The sequence below is a fragment of the Microcaecilia unicolor genome, chromosome 13, assembly GCF_901765095.1.
Source record: "Microcaecilia unicolor chromosome 13, aMicUni1.1, whole genome shotgun sequence".
Lineage (NCBI taxonomy): Eukaryota > Metazoa > Chordata > Amphibia > Gymnophiona > Siphonopidae > Microcaecilia > Microcaecilia unicolor.
Window position 1 is genome coordinate 23,766,980 of NC_044043.1, and position 26,257 is coordinate 23,793,236.

At 45.0% G+C, this 26,257-nt stretch overlaps 1 protein-coding gene across 1 annotated transcript in view; it reads right to left on the reverse strand.

Moving 5' to 3' along the window:
* The window catches only part of GAS2L2 (growth arrest specific 2 like 2), an 86,257-nt gene extending 60,333 nt beyond the window's left edge, over window positions 1-25,924 (reverse strand). Inside the window, exon 1 of the mRNA XM_030185617.1 lies at window positions 25,513-25,924. Within this exon, the coding sequence (XP_030041477.1) occupies window positions 25,513-25,870 (358 nt within the window). The 5' untranslated portion in view covers window positions 25,871-25,924. The remainder of the gene's footprint in view (window positions 1-25,512) is intronic.
* Window positions 25,925-26,257: the final 333 nt, after the last annotated feature.

The window sequence follows — 26,257 nt, forward strand, 5'->3', positions numbered from 1 at the left end:
CCCCCAACTCTCCCTCTCGATTCAATGGGGCACCACCCTTAACTGCCCCGGTATTGGAGGAAGCAGGCTGAGCTCCGATCAGCATCTGCCTCCCTCTCTCACATGGCAGCACTTCCCAGACGCTGCCTACCGCCACCACGATCCTGCATCTACCTCCCTCTGTCTCAGCAGCAGCGGTAGCGATTCATACAAGCTGCCGCCCGCTTCTAACCCGGAAGCGTCTCCTCTGCCGCGTCCCGCCCCCATTATCACAACTTCCTGTTTCTGCTGCTGGGGCAGGACATGGCAGAGGAGACGCTTCTGGGTTAGAAGCAGGAGGCAGCATGTATGAATAGCTACCGCTGCTGCTGGGACAGAGGGAGGTAGATGTAGGATCCGATCGTGGCGGCGGTAGGCAGTGTCTGGGAAACGCTGCCGTGAGAGAGAGGGAGGCAGATGCAGGATCAGAGCTCAGCTTGCTCCCTCCGCTGTCATGCTGCTGATGAAGGTGCTCCACTGCTGGGTGGGCCTGAACCCAAACTGGGTGGGCCTAGGCCCGCCCAGGCCCACCCATGGCTACGCCCCTGCTCGTGAATAAACTGAGAGGGCTGAACTTAGGACCCAATGTGGTGAACTGGATTGGAAACTGGTTGACCGACAGGCGAAAGAGGGTGTGGTAAATGGAATCCTCTCGGGGGAAAGGAATGTGAGTAGTGGAGTGCCTCAGGGGTCTGTGCTAGGGCCGATTCTGTTTAATATATTTATTTATATGAGACATTGCTGTAGGGTTAGAAGGAAAACTTTGCCTTTTTGCAGATGACACAAAGGTAGCCAACAGAGGGAGTCCAAAGAGGACGCCCATCTTTCGACACAAATTGGGAGATGGGTGTCCTTCTCCCAGGGTTGTCCAAATTGGCATAATCGAAACCCAATTTTGGGTGTCCCCAACTGCTTTCCGTTGCGGGGACGACCAAAGTTCCCAGGGGCGTGTCGGAGGCGTAGCGAAGGCAGGTTTTGGGCTTGCCTAACACATGGGCGTCCTCGACCCATAATCGAAAAAAAGGGTGTCCCTGACAAGCACTTGGATGACTTTACTTGGTCCTTTTTTTCTTACGACCAAGCCACGAAAAGGTGCCTGAACTGACCAGATGACCACCGGAGGGAATTGGGGATGACCTCCCCTTACTCCCCCAGTGGTCACTAACCCCCTCCCACCCTCAAAAAAATTGTTTTTAATATTTTTTGCCAGCCTCTATGCCAGCCTCAAATGTCATACCCAGTTCCATGACAGCAGTATGCAGGTCCCTGGAGCAGTTTTAGTGGGTGCAGTGCACTTCAGGCAGGCGGACCCAGACCCATCCCCCCTTACCTGTTACACTTGTGGTGGTAAATGTGAGCCCTTCAAAACCCACCAGAAACCCACTGTACCCACATCTAGATGCCCCCCTTATCCCTAATGGCTATGGTACTGGTGTACAGTTGTGGGTAGTGGGTTTTTGGGGGGCTCAGCACACAAGGTAAGGGAGCTATGCAGCTGGGAGCTTTTTCTGAAGTCCACTGCAGTGCCCCCTAGGGTGCCCAGTTGGTGTCCTGGCATGTGAGGGGGACCAGTGCGCTACGAATGCTGTCTCCTCCCACGACTAAAGGGCTTGGAATTGGTCGTTTCTGAGATGGGCGTCCTTAGTTTCCATTATCGCCGAAAATCAGAAACGACCAAGTCTAAGGATGACCATCTCTAGGGACAACCTAAATTTCAAGATTTGGGCGTCCCCAACCATATTATCGAAATGAAAGATGGACGCCCATCTTGTTTTGATAATACGGGTTTCCCCGCCCCTTCACTGGGACTTCCTGCAAGGACGTCCTCAGGAAAACTTGGGCGCCCCGTTCAATTATGCCCCTCCATGTTTCTTTCCATCAGGCATCAGAAAGGGGGAGGGGACACAAATTTTCTTTCTTTCTTTCTTTCTTTCTTTCTTTCTTTACAGAAGCTTGATATACCACATATGCCAGCAGCACCTCTAAATCCAGAGTGGCTGTTGTGGCAATAGCATGACTATGTTTTACTCCCATAACTTTACCTGTTTTCCTATGGCTCTGGCCACTAGTTTCATAGGGGTCTGAAATCAGAAAGTATATGATACAGGAGGAGGTACATGTTCTCTGATTTCAATGGCGAGAGCCAGTGGAGCCTTTAATTTGTTTGAAGTAATTGCCCTCAAATAAAAAATAGTTCTTGGGACAATACTTGCCAATTCTACTAAAAACTCTGTGGGAATTCTCAAAAGATCATTTCTCTTAACTAGTGTGTTCCTAATGATCTTACTAGCTTCTAGTGTGGGATATTGGTTTACAGTGATTTTTCCATTTGCTTTCATATTATCCAAAATTTGAATTACATGGGATGAGTCACATACATATAATGGATTGGATGGTATGAACAGTCTGAGAAATTTGTCAATAAAAACCGATAAGGGTTCTAAGAGTGAGGTAATTGCTGATGCAATAGGCCTACCTGGAGGCGACACAAGAGATTTAGGAGTCCCAGGATGAGTAACCTTTAAAAAATCCAATTCTTTGTCTATGAGAAACCCAGCGAGTCAAGCTGTCTCCAATACGGAACAAAAGAGTAGCCATACTGGGTCACACCAATGGTCCATCTAGCCCAGTATCCTGTTTTCCAAACAGTGGCCAAGCCAGGTCACAAGTACCTGGCAGAAACCCAAATCATGGCGACACGCCATATTACAAATCTCAGGGCAAGCAGTTGCTTCCCATGTCTGTCACAATAGCAGACTATGAACTTTTCTTCCAGGAATTTGTCCAAACCTTTTTTAAACCCAGATATGCTAACTGTTCTAACCATAACCTCTGGCAATGAGTTCCAGATAAGCTCTTCGTTTGTTTCATTCGTTGAGAGAAAAAATATTTCCTCCTATTTTTTCCCATCATTTTTATTAAGTTTGTGGTGTGTGTGTGTGGTGTACTGTAGAGTGATGCGTATAGTCTGTAGCAGATGGATTGTTCACCAGGGGTCTACTAATTGAAAGGTATTACAAAATGAAACACACCATGTGACCCCCCTTCCAATTTCTGAGGAGCTAAGGGCTGAGAGATACTGTAACGCACTATACGCTGGCTGCAAAGAACAGACTATCAAAAAACTCCAAACAGCCCAGAATACCGCCGCCAGATTCATATTTGGAAAAACTAAATATGAAAGTGCAAAACCCCTAAGAGAGAAACTTCACTGGCTCCCACTCAAGGAACGCGTTACGTTCAAGATTTGCATGATTGTACACGCAGACGCCCCAATCTACATGCTAAACCTTGTGGACTTGCCTCCCAGAAACGCCATAAGATCACCCCGCAAATTTCTCAATCTGCACTTCCCCAGCTGTAAAGGACTAAAATACAAGCTGATACATGCCACCACCTTCTCCTACATGAGCACGCAGTTATGGAATGCATTACCTACAGCCCTAAAAGCTACTGATGAAATAACTAACTTCCGCAAATCATTGAAGACACATCTCTTCAACAAGGCCTACAAAGAGAACCCATAGCCTTACAAAATTACCTCACTAATCCACCCAGTTATTAAAGTCCACCTTCTATCCTACCTATCACCTCCCTTCTCTCTTCCCTTACCTAATCTTTGTACAGTACTAATTGTATCTGATAACATGGAATGATTATGTCATAACCAAACTCTGTAAGCCACATTGAGCCTGCAAATAGGTGGGAAAATGTGGGATACAAATGCAATAAATAAATAAAAATCCAAATCTGGGTCTAATACTTAGTTAAAATCTCCCAACCATATCCACGGCGTGTCTGTATGGTGCAGACTCAGTTGAGTAAGGTGTGCAAAAAATTGGGGGTTATGTCCACTGGGCCCATAAACAGTGCATTAATAAAAATGCTGGTGTAGGTAATTCACATGCAACAATACATAACGACCTGCATCATCTCTGGCTACCATTGTTGCTGCAGGTTAGCCATGATCCGGAAGCAAACCTCTGGTCCATTAAAGGTCCCGGAGATGCCCAGCCTCACCCCCAGGACCGCATCCAACAACTGAACCATATCCCAACTTTGCAGAGCCAGTGTTCCCAAGCCAGAACCATCATCCTCATCAAGGATTGAACTTGATCCAACCCCCCTCCTGCAAGATACAAAGTACCCATACTGTTAACCCAAACCAATCCCCTTTCCCCAACTCCCCCATCCCCTCTCCCCCTATCAACCAAAGTATACCCTTCTTCTACTGCGGAGAAAAAAGGGCAACCAGTCACGTAACAGCTATGAAGGGTCGCTCCCCCCCCCCCCACCAGAAACACATCCAAAGAATCATTGCCCCCCTGAAAACTGTGTAACTTGATCCCTTCTTATTTAACGTCGCCTAATATAAGTCAAGGTTTCTATCGCCATACACAAACTTTTTCCCACCATTCCCCTGTCAACCACACCACTCGTACACTCCCTTGCAACCCATAACCAACAAGTCCACACTCTCTACCATATTTTCAATCTCACAACACTCACTCACTCATACTTATCACTGCAAGAGATCACTGAATAGTCTTAATTTCCTGGGATCACTCCTCTTAAGTAACAAGCACTATCACTTTCCGTTACTACAAGGTAATGTCAGTATTTCCTCTATGTCCAACTGTACAGACTCTGAATCCACTGGCGCCGCACATCTGCAGCGCTTCCTTGTGATCAAAATATACATACTCTCTCTTCACCAAGCATGAAATAACTGTAAATTATCCTGCGTTCCATATTGTCGGCAATGCTTAGCGTGATGCTTCTGGCTAGTTCATCCACACTGTTAGGCTCAAGTCGTTTCCAGTGTATTTAGCCACTCTTGTGCTTTCTCAGAGGAGAGAAAAGATTGCCATTGACCTTCATACATAATCCTCAAAATCACTAGGTATTGCAGTGAAAATCGCAGGTTTTTCCCCACCTGTTTTGTGCATACATTGACAAATTCCCTGCATCATGCCAACAACGAGGCAGAATAATTTTGAAATATACGAATAGGCCTATCTTCAAAAGTCACTGTAGACTTGTTAGTTTTAGAGAACCAGAGTACAACAGCTTTCCGAGTGTAGCGGTGAACTTTGCTATTACCACTCATGGACTGCTTGCATCTGGCAGGCTTGGCCCCGTGCGGCGGACCCTCTCCAAATGAATCTTGGTTTCTCCCTCCGGTTGGGGGAAGTGTGCTGCCAGCCAGGTTTCCAAAGTCCACAGCAATGATGCATCAAGTAGTGTCTCAGGAAATCCCACAAAATGTAGATTATCTCGGCATGCTCTGTTTTCTAAGTCATCGAGTTTCACCTGCTGCATCTCTATCAGTACTTGTAATCAGGCCAGGTCCGCTGTGTGGACCTGTGAGGAGTCTACCACATTGGAGACTTGACACTGAAGCTCTCCTATGCACCTGGTGAGTTCCGAGGTCATCTGGGCCACTCCAGCAATCTGCTCCAATAGTTGTTGGAATCAAGAACCCAGAGTCACTCCTGTGAGCTCAGGCACTAGCTCTGTGACAGAGCCCGACTGCGAGGGCGTCATCGGGGCCACCATCTTGACCTCCACCCCATGGATTTTTGTTTGAGGTGGATTTATGGCTGTCAGCTAAGATAAGCGGGTCAGATGTCTATCCATCAGCATATGTAAGTCGTCCCCCACATGCTTTTTTATTTGAGTTCCTGGAGGGCGATTTAAAGTAGAATTAGGAGGGGACCTTCGAGCAGTTCCTCAGCAGCACATCTCAAGCCACTCACCGCATCATGTGACTCCCTCCCTCCTATTTGTTTTAAAAGTATTTCCATGTAACTTCCTCAAGTGTCCCCCAGTCTTTGTAATTTTGGAACAAAAACTGATTTATTTCGTTCTACACCACTCAGGATTTTGTAGACCTCAATCATATGTCTCCTCATCTGTCTCTTTTCCAAGCTGAAGAGCCCTAACCTCTTTAGCCTTTCCTCATACAAGAGGAGTTCCATCCCCTTTATCATTTTGGTCACTCTTCTTTGAACCTTTTCCAATTCCGCTATATTTTTTTGAGATACGGTGACCAGAACACAATATTCTAGGTGCGGTCACACCATGGAGTGATACAGTATATAGTATTTTCGGTTTTATTCACCATCCCTTTCCTAATAATTCCTAGCATCCTGTTTGCTTTTTTGGCCGCCGCTGCACACTGAGCAGTAGATTTCAGTGTATTATCTAAAACGACACCTAGATCTTTTTCTTGAGTGTTGACCCCCAAGGTGGACCCTAGCATCGGGTAACTATCAGGCTCATTTTCGAAAGAGATGGACATCCAAAAAGCGACATAAATCGGCATTTGGACGTCCATCTCACAGAAATGTCCAAATCGGTATAATCGAAACCGCATTTTGGACGTCTTTCTCAGAAGTTCATTGGAAGGACGTCCAAATCTCAAGGGGGAGTATCAGAGGCGTGTTCAAAGCGGGACTTGGGCGTTCCTATGACATGGACGTCTTTGAGCCATAATGGAACAAAACAAAAACGTTCAGCACTAAAACTTCGACATTTTGAGCTGGACCTGTTTTTATTATGAATAAGGCACAAAAAGGTGCTCCAAATTATTATTATTATTATTTGTAACACTTATACCCCGTGCTTTCCCACTTATTAGCAGGTTCAATGCGGCTTACATAATATAACGTTTACAAGATAACATAGAATGGATAACAGCTGTAATATATTGTATAAAGAGGTGGACAATTAGATGTGGGTAAGTAAGATGGGTAAGGGAGGAGGGTGGTAGAGGTAGGGAATGGGAGAGGGAGTATATTGGGATAGTGTGTTGTTAATTAAGGAAGAATATATAATGAGGGTTGGAAGGGGGATAAATTCAGAAAGGATTAAGTAGAGAAGCATATTTCAAGTTCTGTTTTATAATCTAATCCAGGTAGCGCAGATGGACTTCTAATTTAAGTCGTCATTTGTATAGGCTTGCTTGAAGAGGTAAGTTTTTAGCAGCTTTCGAAAGGGTAAATGGTAATTGACTATATGAATAGATCTTGGTAAGGCGTTCCAGAGTTGGCTGCCTATGACGAAGAAGTTGGATGCATAATATGTTTTGTACTTAATTCCTTTACAGTTGGGAAGATGTAAATTTAGATAAGTACGAGAAGATCTAGAGCCGTTCCTGGGTGGAAGGTCAATCAAATTGTACATGTAGCTTGGGGATTCTCCGTAGATAATCTTATGAATCAGCGTGTGGACTTTGAAATTAATTCGTTCCACAATAGGGAGCCAATGAAGCTTTACATGGAGAGGTGTTGCACTCTCAAAACGCGACTTACCAAAAATAAGTCTGGCTGCCGCGTTTTGGGCAGTTTGGAGTTTTTTCAGGATTTGGGCCTTGCATCCAATGAAAATGCTATTGCAGTAGTCAACGTGGGAAAGTACAGTGGATTGGACCAAATTGCGGAAGGTTTTTAGGGGAAGATAGGGTTTCACGCGCTTCAGCATCCACATCATGTTAAACATTTTCTTTGTCGTAGCTTTTGCGTGATTTTCCAGAGTTAGATGTTTGTCTAATAATACTCCTAAAATGTTTAGGTTGTCAGATATGGGGATGCTGACTTCAGGAGTGTAGTCAGAGTGAGTGTAGTACTGGGATGTAAGGATTAAACATTGTGTTTTATCCTTATTCAATTTCATTTTAAAAGTGTTGGCTAAGATGTTCATTCCATTGATTATTTTATCAGAGATTTCTGCTAAGTTGGATTTGAAGGGGATGAAAATAGTAACATCATCTACATAAATGAAGGGATTGAGGCCAAATTTAGATAGGGCCTTGGCTAGAGGGATCATCATAAGGTTGAAGAGGATCGGGGAAAGAGGCAATCCTTGGGGTACCCCGCATTTTGATGACCAGGGAGATGAGGTTGATGTGGTTGATTTGACTCGATAGGATCTTGAGGTGATGAAACCTTTTATCCATTTGATGATGTTTCCGCCAATTCCAAGTTTGTCAAGTAACTTTGTAAGGATATCATGATTCACCATGTCAAATGCACTAGATGAGTCAAATTACAAAAGGAAGATGTTGTTTCCAAATGATATTTCATTTTTGAATTTGGATATTAAGCTGAGTAAGACCGCTTCTGTGCTGTGGGCAGGGCAAAAGCCCGATTGTGACCTATGAAGGATGGAGAACTTTTGTATGAATTCATTGAGTTGGGAGGTTACTCTGTTTTCCAGCAGTTTGATCAATAGAGGGATAGAAGCCACAGGGCGGTAATTGGTGGTGTCATCTGCTGGTTTCTTAGTGTTTTTTGGTATAGGTGTAAGTAGTATGTCACCATGTTCGGAGGGGAAGGATCCCTGTTGAAGGAGGAAGTTTAAGTGAGTGGTGAGGTTTGAAATAAAGCGTGTAGGTGCGTTTTCCATTAGATAGTTGGGGCATGGGTCAAGGTGGCAATGTGATTTAGAGAGTTTGGATATTGTTGTGGAAATTTCTTCAGTGGTAAGAAGGGTGAAGTTTGTCCAGGAGCGGTCAGCAGGAATTTTGTCCATGTCTGGGCCCAGTTCGTCAAGAAAGCTATCAATGCTGGAATCGTCTTGGGGGATTGTGTTGCACAGGTTGATGATTTTATCTTTAAAGTATTTGGCTAGTTGGTCAGCAGATGGGCAGTTTGAGGATGATGTTGTGATTGGTCGGTGTTGAGGAGATTCTTTATAAGTTGATATTGTTTTCTTATGTCTGTTCCAGTAGTTGTAATTTTCCTTGTGTAATAAGATCTTTTGGCTTGCTTGATGGCCTTCTTATAGTTTCTTTGTGACTGTTTCTATGTATTGAAAGTGGTGATGTTTCTTGATTTACACCAATTTTTTTTCAAGTTTCCTGGTTTGTGACTTGAGGTTTTTCAAATTGTCGTTAAACCATGGAGAAGGGTTGCTTCTACGTAAAGTTTTGGAGTGTAAAGGGGTAATTTCATCCAAAATGATCTTGCACCTATTGTCCCATTTTGTAAGGAAGTGATTTGAATAGGGAGTTGTTGACCAGTCATTGTAATAGATTTGGTGCCAAAAAGTTTCCTTGTCGATCTTTCCTCTAGTGTTGATTGTTAAGGGTTCACACGCTATAGTCTGGTTATTTTTATGCCAGTATAAAGATAAAGTTGCTTTATAATGGTCAGACCAAGGTGAAGCAGACCAGCAGATATCTGATAAGATGAATTTTTGGTCTGAAGTATGTTTGTAGGAGATGATATCAAGTGAGTGGCCTTTGATGTGAGTAGTTTGCATTGGAGGTAGGTCAAAGTCACATAATTGGAGGAAGTCAATACACTCTCGAGTATCGACAGAATTGGAGTCTTCTAAATGCAGATTCAAATCCCCAACTAATAATATATTGGACCTGTTAACACATGCGTTTGATATAAAGTCCATAAATATAGTTTGACTATTGTTCCAGTTGTTGGGAGGTCTGTAAAACAATATGCAGGTTAGTTGGTCACATAGTATAGAGTTATGAAGTTTAATTGAAGCAATTTCAATTTGAGGTGAGATGGACTCTGAGATAGGTTCTGCAAGGAAGTTAGATCTATGGATAAGTGCTATGCCTCCACCTCTTTTATCTTTTCTAGGCCAATGAGATATTTTATAGTCTGGGGGCATAGGTCAAGTATAATGGGATCTTTTGGATCACGGACCCAGGTTTCTGTGATGAAGAGTAGATCGAGGTTGTCAGATGTAATCCAGTCTGTGATGGTTTCAGATTTATTAATGCTAGATCAGTATCTAGTGTTGATGTATCCTACTCGTACGGGCAGATGCGGTTCAGTAGTTGAAAAAGAGGGGCAGATTTCGATAAGTTGTCTCGTATTAGGTGATTTAGCTTTAGATGAAAAAGTTCCTGATTTTGAGGATGATTGTCTGGATGTTGTTGGGTTTCTGTGGTTGTTACTGGTCCGTGGGGATGATAATGATTTGGGAGTTCTTATGTGATGCTGAAGAACTGATATAATGTTGAATTCTGATGAAGGAATGTTGAGTGTTGCATGTATGATAGCAAGAGAGTGAATGATGATGAGCATTTTTATGAAGATCATGATGGCAGATGTATCAGGATTATTGGTAAGTATAAGAAGATTCGGTTAGGAGAATGGCTAAAGGTGTGTATGGGATAGAGAGGGTGGCTAGGTAGGGGAGGGTAGTTTTGTTAAATTGGTGGGGGTGGGGATACAGGAGAATAGAAATTATAGGGGACGGATGATCAGGTGTCCCTTCGAGTGAGATGAGGATGGTATGGTCTTGTTAGTCTGGATGTGATGGAGGTAAAAGAGGACCAAAGGACTGGGAGAATGGAACAGCGAATAGACAAAGCTAGTACATAGGTATATAATATAAATACAGATCAGTACAGACAATGCCAGTATACAAATATATACTATACTAGCAGTGCAGGGCAAATCAGTTATCAGCATTGCAGGGCAAATCAGTTGTCAGCAGTGCAGGACAAATTAGTTGTCAGCAGTGCAGGGCAAATCAGTTGTCAGCAGTGTCTAGATGTCCTAGAGTGTCCAGTAAGAGCCTATTCCAGAAGAGCAGGTTGAAGATGAACATGAGGTATTTGATGCACTGAAGGCAGTTCTGAGCCATGCTGCACCTCTTCAACTCTGTCCTTGAAGCTAGGAAGGCAATCTTCTGCTACAAGTAGTTCACTATGCACCGTAGTGGTGGAAGAACAGTCTGTGCACCTTTGATGCTCTTCTGCCCCAGCCGAGTTGTAATTTCTACTTTCTGCAAAGGGGAGCTCCACTGCAAGCTTCACAAAGCTAGTCTTGGGGCTACCTGCTGTAGAGTGCAATGTTTGCACAGCTCGCAACGCCTGACATTGAAGGAATCAACCGCGCGAGGCGAGCACGCGCCGCACCAAATGACCAGATGGCCTCTGGAGGGAATCAGGGATGACTTCCCCTTACTCCCCCAGTGGTCACTAACGCCCTCCCACCCCAAAAAAGTATGTTGAAGAACATTACTTGCCAGCCTCAGATGTCATATTCAGGTCCATGACAGCAGCATGTAGGTCCCTGGAGTAGTTTAGTGGACTTCAGACAAGTGGACCCAGGCCCATACCCCCACTACCTATTACACTTGCGCAGGAAACTGTGAGCCCTCCAAAACCTACCAGAAATTAACTGTACCCATTCTCCCGTAAGGGCTATGTTAGTGGTTTACAGTTGGGGGTAGTGGGTTTTAGGGGGGCTTTGGGGGGCTCAGCACACAAGGTAAGGGAGCTGTGTACCTGGGAGCATTTTATGAAGTCCACTGCAGTGCCCCCTAGGGTGCCCAATTGCTGTCCTGGCATGTCAGGGGGACCAGTCTACTAAAAATGCTGGCTCCTCCCACGTCCAAATGGCTTGAATTTGGACGTTTTAGACTTGGATTTTTTTTTTAATGGCCGAAAATCAAAGACATCCAAATCGCAAAACGTCCAAATCCAAGGACGTCCATGGTATTTTCAAACAGAAAAGATGGACGTCTATCTTTTTCGAAAATGACCTTCTCCCTGCTTCGGAATTTGGATGTCTTTGTAAAACGTCCAAATTCCAACTTAGATGTTTCTTTCGAAAATGCCCCTCTATGATTCGGATTATTCTTTGCAATGTGCATCACCTTACATTTCTCCACATTAAATTTCATCTGCTATTTGGATGCCCAGTCTTCTAATTTCCTAAGGTATTCCTTATTTCACAGTCTGCACGTGTTTTAACAACCTTGAATAGTTTTGCATCATCTGCAAATTTAATCACCTCACTCATCATTTTGATTTCCACATCATTTATAAACATGTTAAATAGCACCGGTCCCAATAGAGATCCTTGCGGCACTCCACTGTTCACCCTCCTCCATTAAGAGAAATGACCATTTAGCCCTACCCTCTGTTTTCTGTCCAATAATCAATTCCTAATCCACACCAGAACCTTGCCTCCTATCCCGTGACTCTTTAATTTTCTCAGGAATCTTATTTCTGATCATGGGTGTTGGATCACTCTTCAACTTTTCATAAAAAGGTCATTTAGCTGTCTATTAATTTCTGCTACTTATTCAGTTCTGTTCATAATAAGAACAGCTCCTCCCTTGTCTGGATCATTTCTAAGAGAATTTAAAGCCAACCTTTCTTCCTTAGTTATATTAAAGAAAGGTTTCTTGTTCCTAGTTTCCAATTTCTCTATATCCTTCAATATCAATGGCTCATATGAAAGGGCTGGTAACACTGAGAGGATTCCAAGTACTGTTGTTTCTCCCAATGGACGTATCTGTATTGTGTGTATTTTTTTTATTAAAGAAGTAGTCCAGAATTTATAATTTTTTGGTGGGTTTAAATAAATCAGCCCTAGTATTGAAAGCCTCATAGGAGGGTGTAGGGACAAATGAGAGACCTTTTTCCAATATTGATATTGATAGGGTGCAGCCTTCTGTCTCGCTGCACCCTACGCCTGGAACAAACTTCCTGAGCCCCTACGTCTTGCCCCATCCTTGGCCACCTTTAAATCTAGACTGAAAGCCCACCTCTTTAACATTGCTTTTGATTCGTAACCACTTGTAACCACTCACCTCCATCTACCCTCCTCTCCTCCTTCCTGTACACATTAATTGATTTGATTACTTTATTTTTTGTCTATTATTTTTGTCTCTTTGAGTAGGGACTGTCTTTCTTCTATGTTTGTGCAGTGCTGCGTACGCCTTGTAGCGCTATAGAAATGCTAAATAGTAGTAGTAGTAATTTTCATTCTCAGGAGAGGTTCACCACTCTAGATTTTGACTCTGATATCAGTTCCAATTTTTGAATATCCTTCTGTCTGCCACTCTTGTCACATTTCTCCCTCTCCCTCTTCCTCTCCCTCTGTACGGCAGGTGATTCCTCTCTATATGTGAAGGCGTGTCTGTCAGTGATCCTTTTCTCTATATTTCTCCTGGTGGAAAAACCTGCTGGGTCATATTATGGTTAGGGGGAGTAGTGTAGAGGAAGGCAGAAGGATCAAAATATCATCAGATCCTCTTCTGACCCTTTTGTTCATCCTCTCTGTTACAGGAATTTTTACTGTGTCTGGTTTTTTTTTTACCTTGTTCGTGGCTCTAATCTCTAGGTTTTTCAATGGTCAACTGTCTATACTTCCTGAACGTTTTCTCCTTATTGTGTCATGGGTAGACTGTTTTATACTTATAATCAGTCTCATCACATTTCAGCTTATTCAATTTCATCTTTTTTTTTTACCTCACTCCTAAAATGATTAAGCTGTTTATTATAATCCTCTAAGAGGACGTCAAAACAGGCTCATGCTCTTTTGAAAATGTTAATTCTTCCTTCACTTGTTAGTGGCGTGGATCAATAAAATCATAAGATCTATTTATTTATTTATTGCATTTGTATCCCACATTTTCCCACCTCTTTGCGGGCTCAGTGTGGCTTACAATAAGATATGAATAATGGAAATACATTTGTTACAACTTGGTTATGGGTTACATTGTACAAGTTATGCGAGACCATCGAAGTATCGTTAGGAATATAACAATGGGACATCAACATTGAAACATTGGAAGGAGACAATGGGAAGCTTAAAGGGCAGTATTAAGACACAAAGACATATGGTGTACATATTTCTGTGAGTAAATGTATGAGTGATGTGGAATTACGGGGGATGAGGGTCAGAAGTGAATGTATGATGCATTGATGAACAGTGAGTGTGGACTCTATGTGTTTTGGCTCTTTCCGTAAATTGTTTCAAACAGATGGGTCTTCAATAATTTGCGGAAGGAAGCTTGTTCGTAAATCGTTCTTAAGTTGCGCGGCAGTGTATTCCAAAGCTGCGTGCTCATGTGAGAAAAGGTTGACGCGTGTAGCGTCTTGTATTTCACGCCCTTGCAATTAGGGAAGTGGAGATTGAGGTATGTTCAGGATGATCTTTTAGCATTTCTGGGTGGTAGGTCTATCAACTCAGACATGTAGGCTGGGGCTTCATCGTGAATGATCTTGTGGACTAATGTGCATACCTTAAAAGTGACGCGTTCCTTAAGTGGAAGCCAGTGTAGTTTCTCTCGTAGTGGTGTTGCCCTTTCATATTTTGGTTTTCCGAAGATGAGTCTGGCTGCTGTGTTCTGGGCTGTTTGAAGTTTCCTTAGTATTTGCTCTTTGCAGCCTGCGTATAGTGAGTTGCAGTAATCCAGATGGCTGAGGACGAGGGATTGCACTAGGTTGCGAAAGACGAATCTTGGGAAGAATGGTCTTATCCTTTTCAATTTCCACATGCAGTAGAACATCTTCTTAGTTGTGTTGTTTGCATGGGTTTCGAGTGTTAGGTGGCGGTCGATAGTGACTCCAAGGATTTTTAGCGTTTCTGAGATTGGAAGGATTAGGTTTGGTGTGTTTATCGCATTGAATTCATTTGTGTTGTATTGGGAGGTGAGTATCAGGCATTGAGTTTTTTCTGCATTTAATTTCAGACAAAATGCATCTGCCCATGTGTTCATGATGTATAGACTTTGATTGATTTCGTTGAAGATTTCTTTGATGTCTTGTTTGAAAGGGATGTATATTGTCACATCATCGGCGTATATATATGGGTTGAGGTTATGGTTTGATAGGAGTTTTGCTAAAGGGATCATCATTAGGTTGAAAATAGTTGGTGAGAGAGGTGATCCTTGTTTAAAACTGCTTCCCATTTCATGAAAAATTCCTTATCATTGTACATCTTTGGTTTCTTATTGATCCTTAAACCCCTAGGTATAAGTTTTTTGCACTGCAGATCCCTTGGCTCACTTTAATCCCAGAGCCGGTGGAGAACAGGCAGGTGAAGAAAGTGAAAGAACATACTCCCACCATTCTGGATATAGAGGGAAAGGAAAATGGGACTTGATATACTGCCTTTCTGAGGTTTTTGCAACTACATTCAAAGCAGTTTACATATATTCAGGTACTTATTTTGTACCAGGGGCAATGGAGGGTTAAGTGACTTGCCCAGAGTCACAAGGAGCTGCAGTGGGAATTGAACTCAATCCCCCAGGATCAAAGTCCACTGCACTAACCACTAGGCTACTCCTCCACTCCTGGGCAGGTGGGAGAAGGGGAATCAATGCTGGGAATAGGGCTGCTTCTGATGTGGGGGTGAGCAGGTACTAAGGAAGGGGGTGGAGAAGGGGACGGACAAATGGATGGGGATAGGAGAAGAGGTCTGATGCTTGGGTTTGGAAGAGGGAGTTGGGGGCTGATGTGAGGGTGGGAAATCAGAAAGAAAGTCGTGCTGGCAAAGGGTAAGAGTGGTAGAAGGTTGATGCTGGGGAAAGTGTGGCATATGACAGGGGGGCAACCAGTGGAGGGGGTACATGGCTAAAGGTTCACCTAGGGCATCAGACACCCTTGCATAGGGTTGCCTAGTTATGCTGATTTCTCTGCCATCAAAGGTCAAGTTCCAAACCTGCAGGACCCTATTAATGAGACTTCCCTATAATCACTTCCCTATAATCAGGGGGTGGAGCCCTACACATGCTTCATTCATATTGCTCCTGGCCACCTCACTGACAGGTTAATGCTAGCTTTCAACCTAGCATGTGAATTTTAATTCCAGCCACTAGGTGGCAGCCATATATATTCTAGCTGTGAATGCATACATCTGTGATCCTGCAGCCCTTAGCTCCCAAATAAACCTGTTATTGAGGCTTTCTGCCTCTCTGTGCTCATGCTGGGGACTGGCACAACACTCTTTTCCTACACCTGTAACAAGCAGCAAATGTCCTGCAAATAAAGGACACAAAATGGCAGGAAAAAAATACTCCTCTACTAATGGTTGGGTAGTACAAATGTCACTTATCTATGTGGATCAATAGAAATCAAACAAAATAAAACATGGAAAAGAAAATAAGATGATACCTTTTTTATTGGACATAACTTAATACATTTCTTGATTGGCTTTCGAAGGTTGCCCTTCTTCGTCAGATCGGAAATAAGGAAATGTGTTAGCAGATAGTATATATAAGAGAACATCAAAGCATTACTTTGACAGTCTGACAGACACCTCTCTACGTGGATCAGAATCAACAAGATGGAAAGAATTTGGAGGGGAGAGTCAGTGCAGCATGTGATCCAGTGGCGTAGCCAGACTGCCAATTTTGGGTGGGCCTGAACCCAAAGTGGGTGGGCATAAAATGTTCTCTGTACCCCCCCCCCCCCCCCCCCCCAGCAAAATTTAGTCACACTCAGATGCATTTGTCACACAGGGTAAAGTGCTGCTTTTCAGTGCATCCGATTTCAGACAATTTACTAATCCTTTTCAGTGAGCTTTCAGAGGCCAAAACCTCCTGCCTCAGGTCAGTATAATGCTGTTACGGTATCCTCTCCTGACCTAAGGAAGGAAGTATTGGTCTCTGAAACTTTATTAACACCATATTACTTTATCCTAAATTAAAAATAAAATTATTTTCTTTACCTTTGTTGTATGGTCATTTACTTTGTCTCATTGTGTCTCTAGATTCTGCTTCCTTTCGTTTAACTCTTCTGCCAGGGTTTCCTGGCCATTTCTCATTTTTCTCTCCTTTTTCTTTGCTTTCTTCAATATTTTTCTGCCTCTCTCTGTGTCCAGATTTAATTCATTCTTACTATCCATTCTTTAATTTCCTTCATCTACTTATGGCTTTTCATCTTTTTCTCACCCTTGTTCTCCCCATGCCTCTTCCTCTTATTCTCCAATCTTTCACTACTCCCCGTTTCCATGCAGCAGCTCTCCTCTTTCTCTCCCCATCCTTCCAGTGTCTCCCCTCTCTCTCCCCATCCTCCAATAGTCTCCCCTCTTTCTTTCTGCATCCTTCCATCCAGTGTCACCTCTTTCTCCCTACCCTTCCATCCAGTGTCTTCCCTCTTTCTCTCCCCATCCTTCTACCCATCTACCCTCTCTCCTGATCCTTCCATCTAATGTCTCTCTCCCTCCTTCTAACCAGTGTCTATCTCTCTACCCTTTTCTGTTCAGTGTCCCTTCTCTCTCCACATCCTTCCAGTCTCTCCCCTTTCTCTCTGCATCCTTCCATCCAGTGTCTCTCTCCCCACCCATCCGTTTTCCCTCTTTCTCTGCCATCCTTCCATCTTCTTCCATCTCTGTACCTCTATCTTCTTCCATGTTTAGTATCTCCTTTTCTCTGTGTCCCTATATAACTCTGTCCATCTTCTCCCCTCTCTTTGTCCCCAGTGCCAATATATTTCTACCCTCTCTGACCCTACCCCATCCAGCTTCTCTCCTTCTCACTCCCTCCTCTTTCCAGCATCTGGTTTGGTTGCTTGATTTCCTGCCTCCCTCCCTCAAGCTGTAGGTTTAATATTCCCTTTTCCTTCATCTCCTTGGTCTGGTATCTCTGTTTCCCTTCCCTCCCTCCTTGTGCTGTACCAGCAGTTCTCTCCCTTCCCTCCAGTTCTCCTCCCATGTCCAGCAGCTCTCTCCCTTCCACCCAGATCCCCTCCTCCTCTTCCTTCAGCAGCTCTCTCTCTTCCATCGTCCCCTCCTTCTCTTCCTCCCATGTCCAGCAGCTCTCTCCCTTCCCTCCAGTCCCTTCCTCCTCTTCCTAGCTTGTCCAGCAGCTCTCCAGCCCCTTCCTCCTCTCCCTCCCATGTCCAGCAGCTCTCTCCCTTCCATTCAGTCCCCTCCTCCCCTTCCTTCAGCAGCTCTCTCCCTTCCATCGTCCCCTCCTCCTCTTCCTCCCATGTCCAGGAGCTCTCCCCCTTTCCACCAGTCCCTTCTTCCTCTTCCTAGCTTGTCCAGCAGCTCTCCAGCCCCTTCCTCCTCTCCCTCCCATGTCCAGCAGCTCTCTCCCTTCCATCGTCCCCTCCTCCTCTTCCTCCCATGTCCAGGAGCTCTCCCCCTTTCCACCAGTCCCTTCTTCCTCTTCCTAGCGTGTCCAGCAGCTCTCCAGCCCCTTCCTCCTCTCCCTCCCATGTCCAGCAGCTCTCTCCCTTCCATTCAGTCCCCTCCTCCCCTTCCTTCAGCAGCTCTCTCCCTTCCATCGTCCCCTCCTTCTCTTCCTCCCATGTCCAGCAGCTCTCTCCCTTCCCTCCAGTCCCTTCCTCCTCTTCCTCCCTTGTCCAGTAGCTCTCCAACCCCTTCCTCCTCTCCCTCCTATGTCTAGCAGCTCTCTCCCTTCCCTCCCTCTTCCAGAAGCTCTCCAGCCCCTTCCTCCCACCTCCAGCAGCTCTCTTCCTTCCCAGTTCCCTCTAATCCCCTTCCTCCTACAAGTCTGACTGTTGGCAAAAGTATCCCTTCCCCCCCCCCCCAACCAACAAACCACAAATCCAGCACTTGCCCTCCAGGCCCACCCATCCAAATCCTTCATCGCTGTCGCTGCCTTTTCTCCCGCGGCTTCCGGGAGGCAGCGATCAGCGTTACCTGTAGTGCCTGCCCTGAAATTATGCTTCTTTTCTCCCCAGGCTTCGCCCCGCTCGTTTCTTCGCTCGTCGGCAGCGCTACGCTGCGCTGCTATTCAAACAGGCAGCTCCGCTCCTCTCTGCCGCGTCCATCCGGCCCTACTAAACAGGAAGTGCATCAGAGGGCCGGATGGACGCGGCAGAGAGGAGCGGAGCTGCCTGTTTGAATAGCAGCGCAGCGTAGCGCTGCCGACGAGCGAAGAAACGAGCGGGGCGAAGCCTGGGGAGAAAAGAAGCATAATTTCAGGGCAGGCACTACAGGTAATGCTGATCGCTGCCTCCCGGAAGCCGCGGGAGAAAAGGCAGCGACAGCGATGAAGGATTTGGATGGGTGGGCCTGGAGGGCAAGTGGGTGGGCCTGGGCCCGTCCAGGCCCACCTGTGGCTACGCCCCTGTGACAGATCAGATGATAATTCTCGAGTCACAGATTACTATTACACTGACACCTGCAGGCCAACACAGGCAATGGGGCTCATTTTCAAAGCACTTAGACTTACAAAGTTACGCAGAGTCCAGAGAGAGACTAGTGAAGCCCATTTAAATAGAATGTGGAAATCGGAATATGTCTAGGTTGGGATATGTATAGTGTTGGTGGTATCCTAGAAAAGGATCTGTCACTATAGTCTTTTCTAAACTACCTGCAGGAGTGGATGTGTCTTTGTCTGCATGTGCAGTGAGAGCAGCCATTTCACAAAGATACGTGCTGAACAGAAGAAACAGAGCAACTTACATGGGTGATTTGATTGGGTGACAGGAGAATTGAATCAGGGACGAGCTATGGACGTAATCTCCTTAGATTTCAGCAAAGCTTTTGACATGGTTCCCCACAGGAGGCTCTTAAATAAACTGGATGGGCTGAAGATAGGACCTGAAGTGGTGAACTGGATTAGGAACTGGTTGACAGACAGACGCCAGAGGGTGGTGGTGAATGGAATTCGCTCGAAGGAAGGAAAGGTGAGTAGTGGAGTGCCTCAGGGATCAGTGCTGGGGCCGATTCTGTTCAATATATTTGTGAGTGACATTGCCGAAGGGTTAGAAGGTAAAGTTTGCCTATTTGCGGATGATACTAAGATCTGTAACAGAGTGGACACCCGGGAGGGAGTGGAAAACATGACAAAGAATCTGAGGAAGCTAGAAGAATGGTCTAAGGTTTGGCAATTAAAATTCAATGCGAAGAAATGCAAAGTGATGCACTTAGGGAATAGAAATCCACGGGAGACGTATGTGTTAGGCGGGGAGAGTCTGATAGGTACGGGCGGAGAGAGGGATCTTGGGTTGATAGTATCTGAGGATTTGAAGGCGACGAAACATTGTGACAAGGCGGTGGCTGTAGCTAGAAGGTTGTTAGGCTGTATAGAGAGAGGTGTGACCAGCAGAAGAAAGGGGGTGTTGATGCTCCTGTATAAGTCGTTGGTGAGGCCCCACCTGGAGTATTGTGTTCAGTTTTGGAGGCCATATCTTAAGGATGTAAAAAGAATTGAAGCAGTGCAAAGAAAAGCTACGAGAATGGTATGGGATTTGCGTTACAAGACGTATGAGGAGAGACTTGCTGAACTAAACATGTATACTCTGGAGGAAAGGAGAAACAGGGGTGATATGATACAGACGTTCAAATATTTGAAAGGTATTAATCCGCAAACGAACCTTTTCCGGAGATGGGAAGGTGGTAGAACGAGAGTACATGAAATGAGATTGAAGGGGGGCAGACTCAAGAAAAATGTCAGGAAGTATTTTTTCACGGAGAGAGTAGTGGATGCTTGGAATGTCCTCCCGCGGGAGGTGGTGGAAATGAAAACGGTAACGGAATTCAAACATGCGTGGGATAAGCATAAAGGAATCCTGTGCCGAAGGAATGGATCCTCAGGAGCTTAGTCAAGATCGGGAGGCGGAGCTGGTGGTTGGGAGGCGAGGATAGTGCTGGGCAGACTTATACGGTCTGTGCCAGAGCTGGTGGTTGGGAGGCGGGGCTGGTGGTTGGGAGGTGGGGATAGTGCTGGGCAGACTTATACGGTCTGTGCCAGAGCTGGTGGTTGGGAGGCGGGGCTGGTGGTTGGGAGGTGGGGATAGTGCTGGGCAGACTTATACGGTCTGTGCCCTGAAGAGCACAGGTACAAATCAAAGTAGGGTATACACAAAAAGTAGCAAATATGAGTTATCTTGTTGGGCAGACTGGATGGACCGTGCAGGTCTTTTTCTGCTGTCATCTACTATGTTACTATGTTACCTGCAGTTTTGCAACCACACGTATATACATTTGATAGGCTAAGATTGTATCTTCAGACCATGCAGTCTTGGATAAAAGCTAACTATCTGACTTGAATATAATGAAATCTCAAATTCTGTTACAGACAAGTTTTCCCATTAATGATATACCGGATTCTTTTGCGTTTGATTCTGATTTAATTCCTGTTGGCAAAATTTGAAATTTAGGATAACGGTGGATTCCTCTTTGACGCAGAAAATTATTAGGGATGTCTTTTTTAAAGTTAGGCTTATTCAGAAGATTAACAGACTTATTGACCATACTCATTGCCCCTCCCTTACCCCGATTCAGTATCTCTTATGTCTCTTCTGCCATGCTGTCACTGCCCTACCTGCTCCCTGGCCCAGGTTGCAAATAGAAAGGTTGTTCAAAGCATTTTTACACCTTGCTTTGATTACTGCAATGGATTGTTGAACAGGGTATGGAAGAACCAACTTAGGGCTTTACAGAATGTCATTGCTAGAGTTTTAACTGGCAGGAATCGTTATGATCATATTTCTCCTGTTCTAAGGGAGCTTCATTGGCTTCCAATTGTCTATAGGATACAATTTAAAATTCTTTATATTATTTTTAAGGTGGTTACAGGTCAGGTCTCAACATTGTTGGCAACTAAATTACGTATTTACCAACTCAGATAATCCTTGAGAGCTGAAAATAAATCTCTATTTGATGTTCTTTCCTCTCAAACAATTAGGCTAGAAGAATACAGAAATATGATTTTTTACATAGCAGGTCCAATGCTCTGGAATGTACTTCCTCTGAAATTGAAGAATTCAGAGTTTAAATTATTTTTAGTAGAGAGGTGTGGTAGCCGTGTTAGTCTACTTTTAAAGGTAATCAATAGAAATAAAACAAAATAAAACATGGAAAAGAAAATAAGATGTTACCTTTTTTATTGGACATAACGTAATACATTTCTTGATTAGCTTCTGACGATTTTTAAAAAGAACTTAAAAGATTTTTATTTGTGGAAGCTTTTGAAGGAGTATAAAGTCCCAGTTCTCCATTGCCTATTACAGGGGGATGGGACTTGATATACCACCCTATCTGTGGTTACAATGAAAGCAGTTTATTTATTTATTTTGTCACATTTATACCCCACATTTTCCCACATGTTTGCAGGCTCAATGTGGCTCACATTAAACCGAGAAGGCAATCGCCAACCCGGTAAATAGAGAGTATAGAAGAACAAGTTGAAAAGAGGGAAAGGAAAAAGATTATATATTATATACAGGTACTTATTTTGTACCTAGGCAATGGAGGGTAAAGGGGCCCTTTTACTAAGGGGCGCTGAAAAATGACTTGAGGTAGTGTAAGCACGGGTTTTTTGCATGTGCCAATCCATTTTTCAGGATGCCCGTAAAAAAGTCCATTTAAAATTTTTTTGCCATAAATGGACGTGCGGCAAAATCAAAATTGCCATGTGTCCATTTTGGGTCTGCGATCTTACCGCCAGTCATTGACCTAGCAGTAAAGATTCACGCGGTAACCGGGCGTCAAATGCTACTTTGTGCACGTCCAAAAATAAAAATTATTTTTGGGACGTGAGTATCGGACACGCGCCAAAAATGAAATTACCACAAGAGCCACATGGTAGCCGGATGGTATCCTACTACTACTACTTAACATTTCTAGAGCGCTACTAGGGTTACGCAGCGCTGTACAATTTAACAAAGAGAGACAGTCCCTGCTCAAAGAGCTTACAATCTAATAGACAAGTGAACGGTCTATCTGATAGGGGCAGTCAAATTGGGGCAGTCTGGATTCACTGAACGGTAAGGGTTAGGTGCCGAACGCAGCATTGAAGAGGTGGGCTTTAAGCAAAGACTTGAAGATGGGCAGGGAGGGGGCTTGGCATAAGGGCTCAGGAAGGTTGTTCCAAGCATAGGGTGAGGCAAGGCAGAATGAGCGGAGCCTGGAGTTGGCGGTGGTGGAGAAGGGTACTGAGAGGAGGGATTTATCCTGTGAACGGAGGTTATGGGCAGGAACGTAAGGGGAGATGAGGGTAGAAAGATAGTGAGGGGCAGCAGACTGAGTGCATTTGTAGGTAAGAAGGAGAAGCTTGAATTGAATGCGGTATCTGATCAGAAGCCAGTGAAGTGAACTGAGGAGAGGGGTGATATGAGTATATCGGTTCTGGCGGAATATGAGACGTGCAGCAGAGTTCTGAACAGATTGAAGGGGGGATAGATGGCTAAGTGGGAGGCCGGTAAGGAGTAAGTTGCAGTAGTCCAGGCGAGAGGTAATGAGAGCGTGGACGAGAGTTCGGGTGGTGTGCTCAGAGTGGAAAGGGCGAATTTTGCTGATGTTAAAGAGGAAGAAGCGACAGGTCTTGGCTATCTGCTGGATATGCGCAGAGAAGGAGAGAGAGGAGTCAAAGATGACTCCGAGGTTGCGGGCAGATGAGACGGGGAGGATGAGGGTGTTATCAACTGAGATAGAAATCCCCATTTTGGTGCGTGTTGGGTGCACATAGATGCTTACATGGCTTAGTAAAAGGGCCCCTAAGTGGCTTGCCCAGAGTCACAAGGAGCAGCAGTGGGAATTGAACCCAGTTCCCCAGGATCAGTCTGCTGCACTAATCACTAGGCTACTCCTCCACTCCGATATTATAGGAGCGTAAAAGTCTGTATGGCAACTAAAGACATAGAAATATTGACATATTCAGATGAGAATTTGCACAAGTTTTAGAATGCAACATGTTGATGTCTATTTGATGTTTATTGTTTTAAGAGCTGTATGGATTGTGCTTATCTTATATGTTTGATGTATATTTTAGTTTGGAATACATTATGTGTGTTGAATTGTGACCCCCCATTTGTGATAGTGCAGGCTACAAATTCTTAAATAAATAAATGCTGCTAATTGCCAACAGAGGCTGCAAACCATATTTATTTTCTATTTGTTTGTGTGTGTGGGGGGGGGGGGGGGGCAAGGGACATAAGCAAGACTGGATTTAGGGGGTGCAGTCACTGAATCCTTCCTGTAAAGGGCTGGTGGTAATTACATGTTCATTTCCTTTATGACCACCCCCCCCCCCCCCCCACGAAGCACAGCTCCTTGATATTTATATATGATGAAGGTTTACACATGTAAATACCAGTGTCTCCCCTTCTCTTCCTTAATCCCTGTGCGGAATCTCCCCTTTCCTTTCCTAATTCCCCCAAAGTTTAGAATCTCTCCTTACCCTCCCTACCCTCCTCCAGGTAGTCACCATACCTGTTTCCCCTCCCTTACCCCCCATTCAGCATCTCTCCTTCCCATCATATGTCCCTTCTGCCATGCTGCCACTGCCCTACCTGCTCCCTGGCCGAAATTGCAAATAGGCACAGCTCTAAGGCAGGGCCTTTAAACACAAGCCTGTGTACAAATGCTGAAGTAGATTCCTGCTGTGTTAGAGAGAGACAGTGGGATGTGGCAGTGCATGAGTATGGGCTTGTGTTTAAAGATCCCGCACTGGTGGTACGTCACGGTGGTCAGGTGAGGGGGGAAGGTAATGCTGGACCAGGGCCACTGAGAGACACAGACGGGCCTGGGGTAAGAATACCCTCCACCTGGGCCGCCCCCTCACTCATGCTGACCCCTCCCACATTCACTCCACCCCCTCACTACACTCATGCCCCCCCCCCCCCCCACACACACACACACATTTGGGCTGCCCACTCTCTTACCTTCCTGTGTCTGACTGCTCTTGCTCCTGTGTGCCAGGAACCAGATCCAGGTCCCGGCACGCAGGAGCAGGAGAGAGACAGACCCAGAAGCAGGCAGGCAGGAAGAAGCTTGTCGGCACCAGGGCGTGCCCTTTTGGAGACCGGGCCTGGGGAATTTTGCTCTCTCCAGCCCCCCCTCTCAGCGGCCATGTCCTGGACTCAGGAAAGAGGGGTGGGGAAGGAGAAAAGAAATGATGCTTGCCTGTTGTCCCATCTCCCCCCCCCCCCCCCCTCCAATATTGCCTCCCTGGTGGATGCTACCCAGTCCTGGTTTCATAATCATTTACCCATTCCCGTCGTTTCACTCCCTCTCCTAATGCATGATGTCCTGCAAATCCCACAAAACATATTTGGAGGCAAAATGAAAAACCTGGAGCAACCCAAAGTCTCCATCACAAAAGTGGATCCTAGCAGCTTCAGAACAGGATTCAGTAGGAGGGGAGGCAGGAGACTAGGACTGAACCTACATCTGCAGATGCTGAATTAGGTTTGCCTCAGTGTACAGGCAGGAGGAAGGGAGGAGAAGAATTATGAGACAACTATCTTTCCTAGGACAAGCTGCCTCAGTGCCAGTTGTGTCCCCTTGCATGCATGACAGTGTAATAAAGATTCTCTTAGGAAAAGCACAACTATGCCTGCCATAATGCATGCATTGGGAAAACCAAAACTGGTCGTCCAGGTCTAGATAGCAGGGAGTAATCGGTGGGAGGGTAAAACAAGGCAGCTGAGAATGAAAGCTTGTACCTGGTTAGCTGATTTTTCTCATATTATTTACTCAGTTGCTGGGATGTAGCCATGGTGGCAGATCTTCACTCTGGAGTCAGGCCCACCCAGTTAGTGACAGTGGCATGGGAGAACTGGAGGCAGCATCTGCATTGCCTAACGACCTCCACATGTTAACCTTGGGCCTCACCATAGTCAGTCCTAGCTATGTCACCACATCGATTGTTTTGATGGAATTGCAGTTCATAAATGTGAAATAATTACCATTTCAGTATTCAGCCCTCTATTTCCAGAATGATGTGTGGGGGTCAGCGCAAGATCTGACTAGGCTAGAAGGTTTATCCTGTGGCCTAGCCAAGGACGGTGCTCACCTTTAATGTCCATCTCTCTCCTGCACCAGTAGATGAAGTTAGAGACATTATCTCTGGCCTGGAAGGTCCCAGGTTGAGCAGCGCAGTTGAAGGTTACCCCAGATTTTGGCAGTTGAACTTTCTGGGCCAGCATCGGGTACTTGCTCGAAAATTCCTGAGCCACCAGGGTCACATTGGTGGCATGTTGGCACAGTACGGTGCCAGTCTCTAGAGCCTCCAGAAAAGAGTCCACAGTGATCTGCAGGTCATACAAGTCATTGAGCCACTCAGCCAGGTCCTCTTTCATAGCAAACAAGTACTGTTCACTGGACTTGAAGGGGCGAATGCTCTTCACAGTGGCTTCCTGGATCCCTGACATTTCCCCACAAGTTCTTAGCTTATAAAGCAACTAGCAAGTCGACAAAAAAAAGCACAAAAAAATCTGAGATTTTTAGAAATAACTAAGAATAAACAAGTGACATTTTCCAAATTTCAAGTAACATAGAAACACCAGTAATTTCTCTCCAGGGAAACAGACTTTTCAAAACTGGTTTTATAATCATCCTCTGTCCTGTCTCAAAGTGTGTCTGCAACTTTTGCTGAAGGTTCTTCTTTTCCAGGGAAAAAAATCAGCCACACACTGTGATCATGACCTTTCTTCCGGTGGAGAAGGGCTACTGTCCTGCCTGGTTGATGCCCCCAGTGGTCTCCTACAGATTTCTCCTGCTGGCCCTGGGATGACAGCAAGATCTGATCTCAGCTCATC